This window comes from Eleutherodactylus coqui, chromosome 8 (assembly GCF_035609145.1).
Source record: "Eleutherodactylus coqui strain aEleCoq1 chromosome 8, aEleCoq1.hap1, whole genome shotgun sequence".
In the NCBI taxonomy this organism is placed as follows: domain Eukaryota; kingdom Metazoa; phylum Chordata; class Amphibia; order Anura; family Eleutherodactylidae; genus Eleutherodactylus; species Eleutherodactylus coqui.
The window spans coordinates 4,371,701-4,390,000 of record NC_089844.1 but is presented as its reverse complement, the minus strand read 5'-3'; the positions used below and the strand labels follow the sequence as shown (position 1 = coordinate 4,390,000).

General features: G+C 48.9%; 1 protein-coding gene across 2 annotated transcripts in view; it reads right to left on the bottom strand.

Annotated features, from left to right (window-relative positions):
• The window catches only part of MGAT5 (alpha-1,6-mannosylglycoprotein 6-beta-N-acetylglucosaminyltransferase), a 186,907-nt gene that overhangs the window by 90,515 nt on the left and 78,092 nt on the right, over positions 1-18,300 (bottom strand). For both annotated transcript variants that reach the window (XM_066575135.1, XM_066575136.1), the window contains exons 4-5: positions 2,653-2,729; positions 2,366-2,455 (exon numbers count right to left, since the gene is read on the bottom strand). In XM_066575135.1, the coding sequence (XP_066431232.1) occupies positions 2,366-2,455; positions 2,653-2,729 (167 nt within the window). The remainder of the gene's footprint in view (positions 1-2,365; positions 2,456-2,652; positions 2,730-18,300) is intronic.

Here is an 18,300-nt window from a genome sequence, read left to right as displayed (position 1 = left end):
GCGAGCGAGAGATGCGAGACAGGAGCGAGCGAGCGAGAGATGCGAGACAGGAGCGAGCGAGCGAGAGATGCGAGACAGGAGCGAGCGAGCGAGAGATGCGAGACAGGAGCGAGCGAGCGAGAGATGCGAGACAGGAGCGAGCGAGCGAGCGATGCGAGACAGGAGCGAGCGAGCGGGCGATGCGAGACAGGAGCGAGCGAGCGATGCGAGACAGGAGCGAGCGAGCGAGCGATGCGAGACAGGAGCGAGCGAGCGAGCGATGCGAGACAGGAGCGAGCGAGCGATGCGAGACAGGAGCGAGCGAGCGATGCGAGACAGGAGCGAGCGAGCGATGCGAGACAGGAGCGAGCGAGAGATGCGAGACAGGAGCGAGAGAGAGATGCGAGACAGGAGCGAGAGAGAGATGCGAGACAGGAGCGAGAGAGAGATGCGAGACAGGAGCGAGAGAGAGATGCGAGACAGGAGCGAGAGAGAGATGCGAGACAGGAGCGAGAGAGAGATACGAGACAGGAGCGAGAGAGAGATACGAGACAGGAGCGAGAGAGAGATACGAGACAGGAGCGAGAGAGAGATACGAGACAGGAGCGAGAGAGAGATACGAGACAGGAGCGAGAGAGAGATACGAGACAGGAGCGAGAGAGAGATACGAGACAGGAGCGAGAGAGAGATACGAGACAGGAGCGAGAGAGAGATACGAGACAGGAGCGAGAGAGATACGAGACAGGAGCGAGAGAGATACGAGACAGGAGCGAGAGAGATACGAGACAGGAGCGAGAGAGATACGAGACAGGAGCGAGAGAGACACGAGATAGGAGAGCGAGAGAGATACGAGATACGAGAGCGAGATGGATACGAGAGCGAGATGGATACGAGAGCGAGATGGATACGAGAGCGAGATGGATACGAGAGCGAGATGGATACGAGAGCGAGATGGATACGAGAGCGAGATGGATACGAGAGCGAGATGGATACGAGAGCGAGATGGATACGAGAGCGAGATGGATACGAGAGCGAGATGGATACGAGAGCGAGATGGATACGAGAGCGAGATGGATACGAGAGCGAGATGGATAGGAGATGTTTTTGAATGCACTTCTATTCTCTATTGAATATTTAATCTCACTATATATATATATATATATATATATATATATATATATACACGCATATGATGACAGTAATGAAGGCATGTGCTGGCCTCGTCATCGGGTGGCATCCCACGTATGGAGGAAGCCTAATGCCATTACAAGTCCCGGAAGGCTTCGTAACGCGACGACACACGTTTTAGTATCTGTTCCTATTAAAGGGTCAACATCTCTTGGTTGGCTTCTAACGTCTTTTGTAGCAGTGCCTTATTCACCCCGTATATGAGGGAGACCTCCGGCACCATTGTGTCACCCCACAAGAGCAGAGAGGAACGGTGTATGTTGCGCTTTTCTGCACGCTCAGATCAGATGGCTGAAGCGTTTCCACCTTCTAATGAAGGACGCTTTTACTTAACCTCTAATTCTCCATTTGGTTTTCATAGACGTACGATGAAGAGGCAGACGTGTCCGACGCCGTCATTAAGCCATTTAGTGGAATTCCTTTAATCTGGCATTCAATAATTCAGAAATGTTCATAGACTGTAACAGAACTGCGTGAGGAATCCGGAATGTCGCTGAGCACTTGGGGAAGCCTCCGATTAGAGATAACGATCTATTCCATATCAGACACTAGAGACGCAACTGGTAGCGTTGGACCTCCTTTGGATTTGAATGGCGCCCATTCGCAGGTATCAAGAGGACCCTGGGTGCACCAAGAACACCTCCCCCTGCATTACTGCACCTCCACCAGCGGACAGGAAGGGGTCAGCGATTCATGCTGCGTGTGCAAAATTCTGACCTCCCAGATAAATTAACAAGCTCTTTAAAAGAAAGCAGAAGAGAATCGGCGCAGTCGGCAGCACATTACAGACCAGGACACCGCAGCCTGGCGAATGCGTGGACAGAAACTCCGCCGCCATCGCCAACTCTATTCAAATCATAAACATTGTTCCAGCTGAATTACTCCACGCCCCTCGCACAGTGCGCCACTTAAAGAGACGCCAGGACAGAAACAAATCAGCAATGGAACAAATATGGTACATTGGGGGACGACGGACAGACCACTCAGGCATCCAATGGCACACCTATTACCGGGTCACATGGGCAGGCGACCCCTCGCTGACCCCCTAATCTGCCTCTGTGGGGGGTCAGCCATGATTACAACTCAGGAGCCCCTCAACCCAAAAGACTGAGCGAGCGTTCAAAGCTCATACACGACGGCCGCTGGCTGCAATGATCATCCGCCACCAGAGGAGGGCGCCGACCTCAAGGCCACTCACCTCACTGAGGTAAATAAAGAACGAGCACGTGGAGCCGTCAACGCCATAGTTGGAGTAGCATGCGTCCGAGCGCCACATGTCCTTCATCCACTGGAGAGAGAGAACAGAAAAGAGTCAGCCATGCGCTACACTGCTGCAGTGCATTATGGGAGACCGCATGACGGGTGGGGCTTAAATGTCCCATAGCCATATCTGCAAGTACAACTGATTAGCAGCTGGTGTACAAGCGACATCTCCCGCAATGCAGCGCAGCAAAATGGGATGACGACCAGAGATGGGAAACGTACCTTCACCTTCCCCTCGCAGTGGGGGTAGCCGTCCATGGGAGGCAATTCGCACTGCTCTTGGGCTCCGTTCAGGAGATCTGGGCAAAAGACAAACGGCAGGAGTCAAATACACAAGAATTTACAGATTACGGAGTAGCTATGGGCGGGGCAGCGGACATGTTATACAGTAAGGCGGAAATACAAATCGCAGAGCGGCCGGTGCGAATTACTCACCGAAATCAATGGCCGTATCAGCGTACGGCGGTCTGTGAATACACGCCATTGTCACGGCTAAAAATACACAATACAGAGCCTACTGAGAGACAGCACAGAGCATTTCAGGAGCCAACAGCGAGGAACAGCGACGCAGAGCATTTCAGGACAGACAACACATTTGGCATCGCCCTTAAAGGTGCCGTTATATTGGGGCGCGGCTCCTTCTACGGACACGGGTTAGACCGCCATCTGCACAGCGTTCCTTTCTATTGGGTTGTGGCTCCTTCTACGGACAAGGATTGGACCGCCGCCATTTGCACGGCGTTCCGTTCTACTGGGTTGTGGCTCCTTCTACGGATATGGATTAGACTGCCGCCATCTGCACTGCGTTCCGTACTATTGGAGTGCGGCTCCTTCTACAGACACGGATTAGACCGCCGCCATCTGCACAGCGTTCCGTACTATTGGGTTGCGGCTCCTTCTACGGATATGGATTAGACCGCCGCCATCTGCACTGCGTTCCGTTCTATTGGGGTGCGGCTCCTTCTACGGACACGGATTAGACCGCCGCCATCTGCACTGCGTTCCGTACTATTGGAGTGCGGCGCCTTCTACAGACACGGATTAGACCGCCGCCATTTGCACAGCGTTCCGTTCTACTGGGTTGCGGCTCCTTCTACGGATATGGATTAGACTGCCGCCATCTGCACTGCGTTCCGTACTATTGGAGTGCGGCTCCTTCTACGGATACAGATTAGACCGCCGCCATTTGCACGGCGTTCCGTTCTATTGGGTTGCGGCTCCTTCTACAGACACGGATTAGACCGCCGCCATTTGCACAGCGTTCAGTTCTATTGGGGCGCGCCTCCTGTACGGACACAGATTAGACCGCCGCCATTTGCACAGCGTTCCGTTCTACTGGGTTGCGGCTCCTTCTACGGACAACGATTAGACCGCCGCCATCTGCACTGCGTTACATTCTATTGGAGTGCGGCTCCTTCCACGGATACGGATTAGACCGCCGCCATCTGCACAGCGTTCCGTTCTATTGGAGTGCGGCTCCTTCTACGGATACGGATTAGACCGCCACCATGTGCACAGCGTTCCGTTCTACATCTGTTACTAAATAGCATCCTCGGCAGGGTCGGCGCGGCTGCTGTCTGACGAGGACGGGGCGAACGGTTACTGCGCAGGAAGTTCTGGGGTCCTCAGACTGCAGCGCTTCCTCAGTAACATCACAGACCCGCCATGACAGTCCCAATGCTCCATCCGCAGAGGAGCGCATCGCAGGCTGCAGTACAAAGTGCCTTAGCTCGTGCTCCAGAGCACTGCTTGCAGTCAGTGAATGCACACAATCCTTGCAGACGCCTTCTCACAGCTGAGGGTTCGTACAGTCTGCAGTCCGCGCTGTCAGCCCACTCACGTATTAAATGGCCCCCGCTCATTTGGAGTAACTCAGTTTAGGGGTTGTCTGAAGTATATCACCCCCCCTTTGTGTACGCCCAGCGGTGTCAGCACCCGTTTCTGCGACATGTGACCCCCGATGGCACCGGGTGCTTTATTGGCTACAGCAGTCAACAGCCAACAGAAACAAGGACCACCGGAGCCCTCCCCTACTGCCATCAATGACTGATTCGGGAAGCCCCTCTGAAAACATACCCCTGTCACCAAAACTAAGAGCTGTTCCCCATCAGTGGCTCCGCCACGTCACCCTGGGGCGCCGGTGGGGAGGATCAGCTCGCTCTTGTATTTTGGGTCGTTTGTATCATGCACATCTCCTTTAAGGGGTCTTCCAGAACGCCAATATGAATAGCTCATCAATATGTGATCAGTGGGGTCCGCCGCTCAGGAACAAGCAGCAGCATATGGGTGGGGGCCCCTTCCCGGCACACAGTCCAGCGAGGAGCCCGTGGCGCCCATCTGATCGCCAAGGCCCCTTCAAAAGGGCTTCCAAACGGTTGGATGTGGATGACCTAAGAATCGGGACTGATACACTGCACCGACACATTGTAACAAGCTGTTCTTAATGTACTTAACAGACTGGATACAATTGTAGCAAATCCTCAGCTTTAGAAATAAGATAATAATCTTTATTTGTATAGCGCCAACTTATTCCGCAGCGCTAAGAGGCAAGGAACAACATTGTATCCCAAAGAGCAGAGGATCCCCCGACCATCACCTACCCCGAAGGTGCTCCGCCAGGGGCCCCACCAATTACTAGAATGGGGGCCCCAATTCACATAAGCTTCTCCCTAAACTACTTCTGTGGACAGGCGATGCGACACACAAGGCGGCCGCCCATCACACGGTGACACTCGGGGCTGCAGACGCCTCACCTGGGCATCTCCATCCTGCCAGGAGGAACAGACGCCCTAGTGATGCCTGACACTACGGGGAAGCGCAGGAGCTCGCCCACCAGCATACACTCTAAAGCGGCCGCGGACAAACGCCACCCGAGGCGGCCGCCCATCACACGGTGACACTCGGGGCTGCAGACGCCTTACCTGGGCATCTCCATCCTGCCAGGAGGAACAGACGCCCTAGTGATGCCTGACACTACGGGAAAGCGCAGGAGCTCGCCCACCAGCATACACTCTAAAGCGGCCGCGGACAAACGCCACCCGAGGCGTCAGGACGTAAACACGGAAAACCAAAAACAGAGCTAAAAACACATAAGAAAAAAAACACGGAGATGGAAAAGCACTTGGGGACACTGATTGTAAGGACAGCCCGGCCACCACACGGGGGTCACAGCAGCGGATTCTGCTCCGTATGTGTGCGTTGCAGCAGCAACAGCGGGCCTGGCGAACATCTGATTGGCTGAAGTCCCGAGCGGCAGACCACAGACAACCATTAATGACCTGTCCTGAGGATACAGCTCTACTAGCATTGGCCTGGCGATCACCTTTAACTGCAGCAACCAGTGTCAGGCAGCTGCTGTCAAGGCATATAGGATCATGGGGATCATCAGAAGAGCTCTAGGGGCACATTGGATATTGTTGGCAGTTTTGGGAACCGCTACTCAAGAAAGACATATCAGATATTGAGCGGGTACAAATGGGGCAACAAAAGCAAGAAATAGATGGACTACAATAACCAGAGAGGATATCAAAACTGGGGGTATTTAGTCTAGAAAAAAGGGGGAAAAAAAGAAACGGCTGAGGGGCGCTCTAATATATATATATATATATATATATATATATATATATATATATATATATATATATATATATATATATATATATATATATATATATATATACACATACATATACATACACGGTCAGTTGATCTCTCCCATCATCTATTATACCCAGGACTATAACAAGGGGGTGCTCTAATAACTATGTATAATATATCAGGGGTCAGTACAGAGATCTCTCCCATCATCTATTATACCCAGGACTGTAACAAGAGGGCGCTCTAATAACTGTGTATAGATATATCAAGGGTCAGTACAGAGATCTCTCCCATCATCCATTATACCCAGGACTGTAACAAGGGGGCGCTCTAATAACTATGTATAATATATCAGGGGTCAGTACAGAGATCTCTCCCATCATCTATTATACCCAGGACTGTAACAAGAGGGCGCTCTAATAACTATGTATAGGTATATCAGAGGTCAGTACAGAGATCTCTGCCATCATCTATTATATCAAGGACTGTAACAAGGGGGCGCTCTAATAACTATGTATAATATATCAGGGGTCAATACAGAGATCTCTCCCATCATCTATTATACCCAGGACTGTAACAAGTGGGCGCTCTAATAACTATGTATAGATATATCAGGGGTCAGTACAGAGATCTCTCTGATCATCTATTATACCCAGGACTGTAACAAGGGGGCGCCCAAACAACTATGTATAATATATCATTGGTCAGTACAGAGATCTCTCCTATTATATATTCTGCCCAGGACTGTAACAAGGGGGCGCTCTAATAACTATGTATAGATATATCAGGGGTCAGTACAGAGATCTCTCCCATCAACTATTATACCCAGGACTGTAACAAGAGGGCGCTCTAATAACTATGTATAGGTATATCAGAGGTCAGTACAGAGATCTCTGCCATCATCTATTATACCCAGGACTGTAACAAGGGGGCGCTCTAATAACTATGTATAGATATATCAGGGGTCAGTACAGAGATCTCTCCCATCAACTATTATACCCAGGACTGTAACAAGGGGGCGCTCTAATAACTATGTATAATATATCAGGGGTCAATACAGAGATCTCTCCCATCATCTATTATACCCAGGACTGTAACAAGTGGGCGCTCTAATAACTATGTATAGATATATCAGGGGTCAGTACAGAGATCTCTCTGATCATCTATTATACCCAGGACTGTAACAAGGGGGCGCCCAAACAACTATGTATAATATATCATTGGTCAGTACAGAGATCTCTCCCATCATCTATTATACCCAGGACTGTAACAAGGGGGCGCTCTAATAACTATGTATAGATATATCAGGGGTCAGTACAGAGATCTCTCCCATCATCTATTATACCCAGGATTGTAACAAGGGGGCACTCTAATAACTATGTATAATATATCAGGGGTCAGTACAGAGTTCTCTCCCATCATCTATTATACTCAGGACTGTAACAAGGGGGCGCTCTAATAACTATGTATAGATATATCAGGGGTCAGTACAGAGATCTCTCCCATCATCTATTATACCCAGGACTGTAACAAGGGGGCGCCCAAACAACTATGTATAATATATCATTGGTCAGTACAGAGATCTCTCCTATTATATATTCTGCCCAGGACTGTAATAAGGGGGCGCTCTAATAACGATGTATAATATATCAGGGGTCAGTACAGAGATCTCCTTCATCATCTATTATGCCCAGGACTGTAACAAGGGGGCGCTCTAATAGCTATGTATAATATATCAGGGGTCAGTACAGAGATCTCTCCCATCATCTATTCTACCCAGGACTGCAACAAGGGGGCTGGAGTAGGTTGGGAGTAGGTGGAGCCTTGCAGTCTGAGCAGAGCTGAGCTACTGAGCAGACGTGTCTGGAGCCCTTTCCCTCTCCCTGGAGAGGTGAGAGGGCCTCCATGAGTGTACAACCTAGCACATCCTCCACCTTTCCCCGTGTGAGACCAGCGGGGAATGATGGTGTGTTACTGTCTCAGGAGGAGAGAGACTAAGAAGATCCCAGAGGCTGATGCAGCAAGACTCCATGGAGAGTGCAGGCCATCCTGGAAAGAAAGGTGAGTCTTCCCAAGGACGGGATGGTGGTGATTCCCTTATCCAGTACAAGGGGTGGGGTGAGCGCCGTCCCGGGGAGACCACCAACAAGTATAGTACCAGGATTCATCTATGTACTAATGAATTTGAGGCGTGCGGTCAGAAGCTTAAAAAGCTGCAGATGGAGCTGAAATCTGTGAAGGCTCGGGCAGAGACTGCTACAAGGAGAAAGGACCGTGACACTATATCAGAAGAGATGGGGAAGGTGAGAGAGGCCATTAAGCTTCATTCCACAAGAAAAGAGTACATTTTACAGAATGCTGGTGGATTTAAGGAAAAACTGAGCAACCAAGAGAGATTGGACAGCATGAGGAACCTCTCTGGGAAGGAGTTAGCAGTGACCTTGGTGTTTGATAGTGAGGAGGATGAGGCTGGTGTAATGGCGTCTCCAGGTGTGATGTCCTGCAGGGCGTCTCCAGATCTATCACCTGTGGAGATTTCCCAGTCCATCCCCCCACGGCAGCCCAGCCCAAGGCTGAGTGCTTCTTACTCCTCAGATGAGGAGGAAAGGGAGGGAGAAGGTGGTTATTTAATGGCAGAAATTAAAAGATTGGAATCCCCCACTAATATGTCCAATCTTTCTTTTGGGGACGACCTACCTGAGGAGGGCAAAGAAAGATCAGGAAAAGGCAAGCAGAAGAAAAACAAGAAGAAGAAGCAATTACAGGTCGTATGCACACGTTTTGTACCTTTTCCTAGCCCCTCTGGTCAAACAGACTCGGCATCTGTGGTGGTCCCGGGAATGGATCAGAGGGAGAGAATCTTTCCCAGCGGCACCCAGGGGGAGGATGGGAAAGACCCCCCTGATCAGCTGACCCCGGTACCAGTAATGGTGTTGGATGCTGAGCAGGGAGGGAAAGGTATGGCATCCGTTTTTAGTCAGGCACCTGCAGTGGGTGTTGAGACTCCCATGGACTGCACGCTCGCGGGTGGCGTGCAGTATTCAGAGACAGACCCCGCCCCCCGGAGCACACAGGCATCCAGGGAGGGGGTGCAGGCTATCACCTTATCAGAGGTGAATCCTGATGCCCGGAGCAGGCAGACATCAGCGGTGGTGTCAGAGTCTGGGCGCGGGATCACAGCTGCTCCGGCAGCACAGGACACCAGGGCATCGGCGGCGGTGCCGGCGTCTAGAAAGGGGCGGAGCCTAGGGACGTTATAGTGGCAAAATCGGTGACATCAGGTCACCGAGATCAAATGGCACTTGAAGTTAAGAAGTCTTCTCCTGTTTCAGGGGTACTAGTGTCAACAGGGATGCAGGTGGTGAGACGTGGAGGCGCGAAGGAGTTCTGGGGGAAGGGGCTACACATGGGGCTGGGCAGGAAAATTTACAGCAGCGTCTCTTGGAGGCCCTGAGGCGGGGAGAAAGAACGGCCAATATAGAGGGTGAGCAGGTTGACCTCGAGTTCTGGTTCCAACGGCATGGACTTGGGGCCTTCCGAGAGAATAGAGGGAATTGGTCGCTCCCAACAAGCGGGCCATCGGGGGCCAGAAGGAATGTAGTCCGTCTTCGGCATATAGGTAGCAGAGATACATGCCCAAAATGGGGGAAGGTGGTTGAGCTCCTGCTGAATATGGGCTTCAGGGCATATGACATCTTTGCCCTGATCCATCCTTTTGGCACCTCTGAGTTTGATATCAGCTTTGTTCGGTCAGAAGGTCTTGAAGTTTTCTGGTCGAATTATGAGCTGGTTCAGACTAGGCCCGACTGGCGGGATTCCGAGGTGATCCCCGTTTCCCGCCAGGACACGGTGAAGTCAGTGACCGTTTTAACCCGTAATGAGTCACTGGCGTTCATTGACATCATGACCTGGATATCTCGTTACGGGGAGGTGCAGGGCAACCCCACAAAGAACCGTGAGGAGTACGGCATCTGGTCTGGAGCCTGGACTTTCCTGGTGAAATTGAGGCGGTCCGGAAACTCTGTTACCCACATTCGCTCCTCTGCTTTCTTGGGAAGAGATAGGATCCTGGCCTTTTACCAGGGGCAGCCGAAGGTCTGTCACAAGTGCGGTGACCCCACACATTTCAGTGCAGCATGTATCAAACTGATGTGTACATTGTGTGGGGGAGAGGGTCACCATGCCGCCTCCTGTACGGACATTCGCTGCAACCTGTGTGGTGTCCTAGGACACCCCTTCAGTCACTGTTCTCAGTGTGCCTGTGCTGATGTTTCTCCTGATCCGACTGGGGTACCCCAGGGCAGCGGGGCCTCAGCTGGAGAGGGGGTGGGCGGAAGTAGAGGGTCTGGGGGGCCGGTGATGGAAAATGGTGGAAGAGTGAGTAAGACCAAACAGCAGATGTTCCGAAAGAAGGCAGGGGAAGGGGGTGAATCCAGTAGGATGACCCTGGTCCCTGTTTCCCAAGGGCCAGTAACACCCCTGAGGACATAAGGGGCAGTGATTTGGAGGAAGAGGTCAGGAGACTGGCGAGTGAGGAGGAGAGGTCCAGTTCCCTATCAAGTTTCCATCCAGAAGACAGTGTGGATGAGGAGAGTAGGGAATGGCAAAAGGAAAAACGTAAGAAGGGTAAACAGAATAAAAAGAAGGGGAAAAAGAAATCTTCTCCCCCTCCAGGTCAGATGCTAAAGGAGGGCCAAACCGGCTCCCCTCCTCCCCTCTGGTCATCTTAACAAACCGCTTTCAGACTCTGGAAGGAGGCGACCCTGAATCCTCATTAGAGGAGGAGGAGGTGGGGGAGCCAAGGAATAGAGTAGTGCCGGTGGGGGACGTCGCTCCCCTCCCCCTGGGCGACCACAAGTTCCTCTGGGGGTTAGGGGAGACTCAGTGTCACTGGACAAAGGTGAGGGCTCCTCTCCGAATCTGGAGGGGGGTTCGCAAAAAGAAATAAACATCATGTAAATAATATAAATATTGTAGAAATGGACATGTCGGAGTGTTTAAAAAGGGTGGTAGGGATTCTGATGGGGAATCAGGTAATGTAAAGAGGAGAGCTGTCCAACTCTATCACCCTTGATGGCGGCACTCACCCCGTTGACGTTGGCGACCATTAATGTTGCTAGCATTAAGTCTGATATGGCTCGCTTTATGGCCTTTGATTTTTTTCAGCCGGAATGAAGCTGATATTTTGTTTTTGCAAGAGACCAGGCTAACAGACCTGGCCAGTATCCATAAAGCAAAGAGGGAGTGGACTCATGGGCCCTCCTATTGGTCTCTTGCGGCCGAACCATATAGCAGGGTGGCGGTTCTTTTTAAAACCGCAGCGGTTGAATGCAGACGGGTAATCGAGGTGGAAATGGGGAGGTGCTTGGTCTTGGACGTCCTTATCAGAGGTCAAGAGCTTTGGCTCATAAATATTTATGGTCCTCAGAGCAAGAACGAGAGGAAGGACCTCTTCATAAGGATCAAGCCCTTTCTTTTTACGAGCCGACTGGTGATCTTTGGCGGAGACTTCAATAATGTCTCGAGGCTCTGTGATAGGGGAGGTGCCAGAGACAAGTTGGCTTACAACAGCGTCGCTTTGAATAATATAGTGAGTGAGGCTCGCCTGGTGGATGTCCACGTTCGGCACACCACAGGCGACACGGGGTTCACTTTTTATCGAGGTAGTTGTAGATCTAGAATAGATAGGTTTTATTTAAAGGAGGAGGCTGTCTCCTCACCAATTCTGGTGGTGGAGGTGGAATTCTCCGATCACCGTTTAATTATGTTTTCTCTGAATGTTTCAGAAACCCCTCGGATGGGAAGAGGTTTATGGAAGTTAAATTCGGCACTCCTGGAGAAGGTGGAAATAAGACAGTCCTTTGAGGATTTTCTGCAGAGCCAGCTTCCACTGATGGGCCTTTGTAACAGTAAGGCAGAGTGGTGGGAGATCTTCAAGAAACGGGTTGCAAAATATTTCCGTGAGCTCTCAAACCTCAGAAGTTTGACCCAGTACCGTTTATATCAAGCTTTGAGGAGGAAACTCGAGCAAATTCTCGACTGGGGGCAGCCGTGAGGAAGCCTCCAGGGTGAAAGCCTTGCTGAAGGGATGTCAGTATGATAGGCACACATCTTTAGTTTTTGAGAAGGATTTCGGGAAATTTTGCTCGCCTGACCCCTACAGAAACTGTAAGTTGTCAGTGAATAGTAGGTTGGTAACGGGTCTGGTTAATAGTACAAGATCTCTGAAAAGGTCCTGTTCAGGGATCCTGGAGGTCGTCAGATCTTTCTACTCACACCTTTTAGCAAGGAAGGATCTAGATCGGGTCAAGATGTCGGCTCTCCTGGCTGATACCATCCCTGAGAAGGGGGTGGCGTCGTCGCTTGACGTTTTGACAGAACCGATCAGGGAAGAGGAAGTGAGACTGGCCTTTGATGGGCTTGCCCTCAAGAAAACGCCAGGTCCGGATGGCTTAACATCCAAGTTTTATAAGACCTTTAAGGAGCTTTTGGCTTCCCTGTTGACCGAGATATTTAATGAATGTCTATCCTCGGGCATTCTGCCAGAGTCAATGAGGAGGTCGGCCCCGATCATTCTATCAAAGGGTAAAGATCCATCCCGGATTGGGAATTGGCATCCCATAGCGCTTCTCTATAAGGACCGGAAGGTTGACCTGGTCAGTCCTTCTGAGATACGGTTTACCAATAGGGTTTATTGATTGGCTTAAAGTTTTGTATGCAGTGGCTGAGTTTCCCGCTGGTGAACGGTTGGGTCGGGCGCCCCTTTGGGTGGGGTCCGGTGTCCGCCAGGGTTGTCCTTTGAGCCCGTTGCTATATGTGTTAGCGATTGACCCCTTTTTAAGACGGTTGAATGGCGGACCACTCGCGGGGGTCGGGATGGGCCTGGGGGCGGGGTTTGCACTTAGGGCAGTGGCCTACGCTGACGATGTCACTGTCTTTGTCTCGTCCGAGGAGGAGGCAGGATGGGTGATGTCGGAGGATGTTAGGTATTCGGAGGCATCCGGATCCCGAGTCAATTGGGACAAGTGTGAAAGTCTCTGGCTGGGGGGAGGAGATCCTGACTTCAGTCTCCCGGAGCCTCAAGAATTTGCAAAAGTTTTAGGCATCCAATTTGGCCAGGGTGATTACCTAGGGAGAAATTAAGACGGTAAACTGAAAGATGTCAGTCAGAAGGTTGACCAGTGGAAGGGATGGTCTTTGTCCCTGAGGGAAAGGGTTAGCCTTATCAAGACATTCCTGCTCCCGTTGTTAATCTATTTGGGCAGTGTATGTATCTTGCCGGAGCCTCTCTGGACAAGAGTCTATAGTCCGTTCTTCCAGCTGTTGTGGGGGAACCGACTAAACCTAGTAAAGCGGGAGGTCACATACCGCACAAGGAGACTAGGGGGGTTGTGTATGGTGAACCCCGTGGTATTCCTAGTGAATACCTTTCTTTAAATCAATATAGCAAACTTCTGGAATACAGGAAGGGCTCCTTTGTGGGTAGTCTCCCCTAAGGCATGGTTTAGGCCTTTCTTCCAGGAATGGGAGACAGGAGGATGTGTGAAAGTTTTTTGTTCAACCCATGGACATCTCCCAGCTTATGTTGCATCGGTTCTGAAGGGTCATCCGTCGTTGGGGCTTGGGGGGCTGAGGACATTAGGACTCTGTCAAGGAGGTTTGACAATAGGGTTCTGGTCACCAGCTTCCAAAATCCACTGGCCCTCAGGAACTGCCCAGATCAGGACCTAGAGGTAGGGTTAGTTTTGTGAAATTCAGTAAGGGTCCCATTGAAGTTTTGGGATTTGGCCTGGCGCTCCTTCCATGGTAAGTTTTATGTGAGGGATAACTTGAAGTACAGAAAGGTGGAAGAGAGGGACTGTCCCCGGGAGGAGTGTGGCTCTGTAGTGGAGACTATGGAGCATTTTTTACTTCAGTGTCCCTTGAATACAGAGGTCTACAGAAGGGTAGGGGCTTCCATCGGTTGGCCTAGGCTGGCTGTCCTCTCCTATCCTGAGTGGGCCTATGGGGCATTCAGAGATCTGGGTGGACGGGACAGGTGCACATTATATCTAGTTAGTCTAGTGGTTAGGTACTACACGTGGCACGCGCGGTGTTTAGTTTTGGCGCGTCAAAAAATCCTCCCTGTGGATGTGGTGTAGGGACATCCTCGGGGACCTGGTGAAGGTGCGTTCTTTGGACCCAACAGGTTGCGTGCACTCAGGGCCTCTCGCCTATGGAGGGGTCTTTATTTTGGAGTGCCCTAGCGTAGGGTCTCCTTTCCAGGTGATGGGCTAATTATTTTTTTTTCTGCTCACTTGATAGCTTTTTGTTTTAGTAAATAGAGGAAGAAAAGAGGGCTTGTAAGCACTGAACCTGAGCTTCTTAATGGTATAAGGTGTGTGGTATGTAGAGTATAAGGTGTCGTATTAGTATAAACTAAGTAGAAGTAAGGGGAAAAAAAGTAAAAAATAAATATATATATATATAAAAAAAATATAAAAAAATAAGGTTTATATTTCTGTGCATTATGTAGGCGGGTATTTGGGTTATGTTTTCTTTTTGAGATATGGTTTTTGATTTTAGGTTTTATATTATGTTATATTTAGGCCACATGGGGGAGAGAGCGGAAAAGGGGGAGGAGAAAAGGGGAAATTATATATATATATATATATATATATATATATATATATTGTGTATGGTAAAGTGTATTATGGGGAGTATAATGATCACAAATTATATATATTGGAGAGGAAGGAGAGACATGTCTGACTCCGAGGAGGAGAGCCAGGACCGGCAGCTCAAAATAGTCATCATAGGGGATGGAGCCTGTGGGAAGACATCGTTGGCCACGCGGTTTGCCCAGGAATCGTTCGGAAAACAGTACAAATGATATATATATATTCACGCTGTAATAGAGATGGGTCGGTGCAGCTTCTGCCGTGGCTTCTGCTACAATTTCTGTAACACATCGTTGTGCAGCATCGGTCTTGGTGGGGTATGACCTCGTTAGTAATTGCATCCTTTTCTATTCTGTTTCCGGACGGACGGTAAATACCTGAGGAACACCTGGAGTCCGAACAAAAGGTCTGTAACCGGAAAAGATCTGGCTTACCAGGAAGATCGGGGATACAATGCAAGTCTGAAGTGGGCGTATACTGGAGGTCCGATGGATACAGTTTGAAGCAAACCTGTTTATGTTGTCTTGGACATTTGTGTTGTTTTCTTGGCTTAGTCCAAAAGGCTTGTTTTGTTATGTTTTTCATTTTTCTAATAAAATAGGGTTACAGAGATCTCTGCCACCATGTATTATACCCAGGACTGTAACAAGGGGGCGCTCTAATAACTATGTATATACACATCAGGGGTCAGTACAGAGATCTCTCCCATCATCTATTATACCCAGGACTGTAACAAGGGGGCGCTGTAATAACTATGTATAATATATCAGGGGTCAGCACAGAGATCTCTCCCATCATCTATTATACCCATAACTGCAACAAGGGGGCGCTATAACTATGTATAATATATCAGGTGTCAGTACAGAGATCTCTCTATTCATCCATTATACCCAGGACTGTAACAAGGGGGCGCTCTAATAACTATGTATAGATATATCAGGGTCAGTACAGAGATCTCTCCCATCATCTATTATACCCAGGACTGTAACAAGGGGGCGCTCTAATAACTATGTACATATATATCAGGGGTCAGTACAGAGATCTCTCCAATCATCTATTATACCCAGGACTGTAGCAAGGGGGCGCTCTAATAACTATGTACATATATATCAGGGGTCAGTACAGAGATCTCTCCCATCTATTATACCCAGGACTGTAACAAGGGGGTGCTCTGATAACTATGTATACTATATCAGGGGTCAGTACAGCGATCTCTCCCATCATCTATTATACCCAGGACTGTAACAAGGGGGCGCTCTAATAGCTATGTATAGATATATCAGGGTCAGTACAGAGATCTCTCCCATCATCTATTATACCCAGGACTGTAACAAGGGGGCGCTCTAATAACTATGTACATATATATCAGGGGTTAGTACAGAGATCTCTCCAATCATCTATTATACCCAGGACTGTAACAAGGGGGCGCTCTAATAACTATGTATAATATATCAGGTGTCAGCACAGAGATCTCTCTAATCATCCATTATACCCAGGACTGCAACAAGGGGGCGCTCTAATAACTATGTATAATATAACAGGGGTCAGTACAGAGATCTCTCCCATCATCTATTATACCCAAGACTGTAACAAGGGGGCGCGCTCCAATAACTATGTATAGATATATCAGGGGTCAGTACAGAGATCTCTTCCATCATCTATTATACCCATAACTGCAACAAGGGGGCGCTATAACTATGTATAATATATCAGGGGTCAGTACAGAGATCTCTCCCATCATCTATTATACCCTGGACTGTAACAAGGGGGCGCTCTAATAACTATGTATATCAGGGGACAGTACAGAGATCTCTCTCATCATGTATTTATACCCAGGACTGTAACAAGGGGGCGCTCTAATAACTATGTATAGCTATATCAGGGGTCAGTACAGAGATCTCCCCCGTCATCTATTATACCCAGGACTGTAACAAGGGGCCGCTCTAATAACTATGTATAATATATCAGGGGTCAGTACAGAGATCTCTCCCATCATCTATTATACCCAGGGCTGTAACAAGGGGGCGCTATAACTATGTATAATATATCAGGGGTCAGTACAGAGATCTCTCCCATCATCTATTATACCCAGGATTGTAACAAGGGAGCGTTCTAATAAATATGTATAATATATCAGGGGTCAGTACAGAGATCTCTCCTATCATCTATTATACCCAGGACTGTAACAAGCGGGCGCTCTAATAACTATGTATAGATATATCAGGGGTCAGTACAGAGATCTCTCCCACCATCTATTATACCCAGGACTGTAACAAGGGGGCGCTCTAATAACTATGTATAGATATATCAGGGGTCAGTACAGAGATCTCTTCCATCATCTATTATACCCAGGACTGTAACAAGGGGGCGCTCTAATAACTATGTATAGATATATCAGGGGTCAGTACAGAGATCTCTTCCATCATCTATTATACCCAGGACTGTAACAAGGGGGCGCTCTAATAACTATATATAATATATCAGGGGTCAGTACAGAGATCTCTCCCATTATCTATTATACCCAGTACTGTAATAATGGCCTATATCAGCTGTAGTAGCTACATAGCATTCTGAAACTAAAAATGAGGCACTGATGGCATGTGATGATTCTCGGTTTGCATCATGGCGTCTGACAGAGGGTGTAATCTGCTGCTCACTGTTCTCCCTGAAATAAAGGTGATTATTAAAACCACCATGGAATAACTGGTTTTCATTAGTCATAATCTTGTAATCGTGCACATAGCGCCAATCACTGAAGCCGTATCTCGCCCCACAAACGACGCTGCAACGGCTGCCTGCCAATAGAATGCATCTCCTTGGGTGCAGACGGTTTTCAGCTCCTAGATGTCAGACATCAATCACCCTTCACACGACCATTCCTCAGAACAGATCAAACACCATCATCACTGGCCCCAGGGGTAGAGCGGTGCAATACAAGCCCAAGGGAGAGAATGGCTTTATTGTAAGGCAGATCTTCTGATACTCCCACTTCATGTCTTCACATCTGACAGCATCATTCTCCCCATGAAACACATCACTGTCTGTGGCGGAAAAGTCTCATCACAGGACACAAAGTTACATTTATACTTAGCCAACTCTTACAGCGAGAAACAATGCAAAAACCACCGTGATACTATGGGAAAGACGGTATCACACAATGCTATAGCACCGACTCCATAGGCATTGACTGAACCATTCAGGAAAAAGTCTATTACCATTATGACACTGCTCCCCTATATACAAGAAGAGAACTACTATAATACTGCCCCCTATGTACAAGAATATAACTACTATAATACTGCCCCCTATGTACAAGTATATAACTGCTATAATACTGCCTCCTATGTACAAAGATATAACTACTAAAATACTACCTCTGTGTGCAAGAGTATAACTACTATAATACCGCCCCCTATGTACAGGGATATAACTACTATATTACTGTCCCCTATGTACAAGAATATAACTACTATAATACTGCCCCCTATGTACAGGGATATAACTACTATAATACTGTCCCCTATGTACAAGAATATAACTACTATAATACTGCCTCCTATGTACAAGAATATAATTACTATAATACTGCCCCCTATGTACAGGGATATAACTA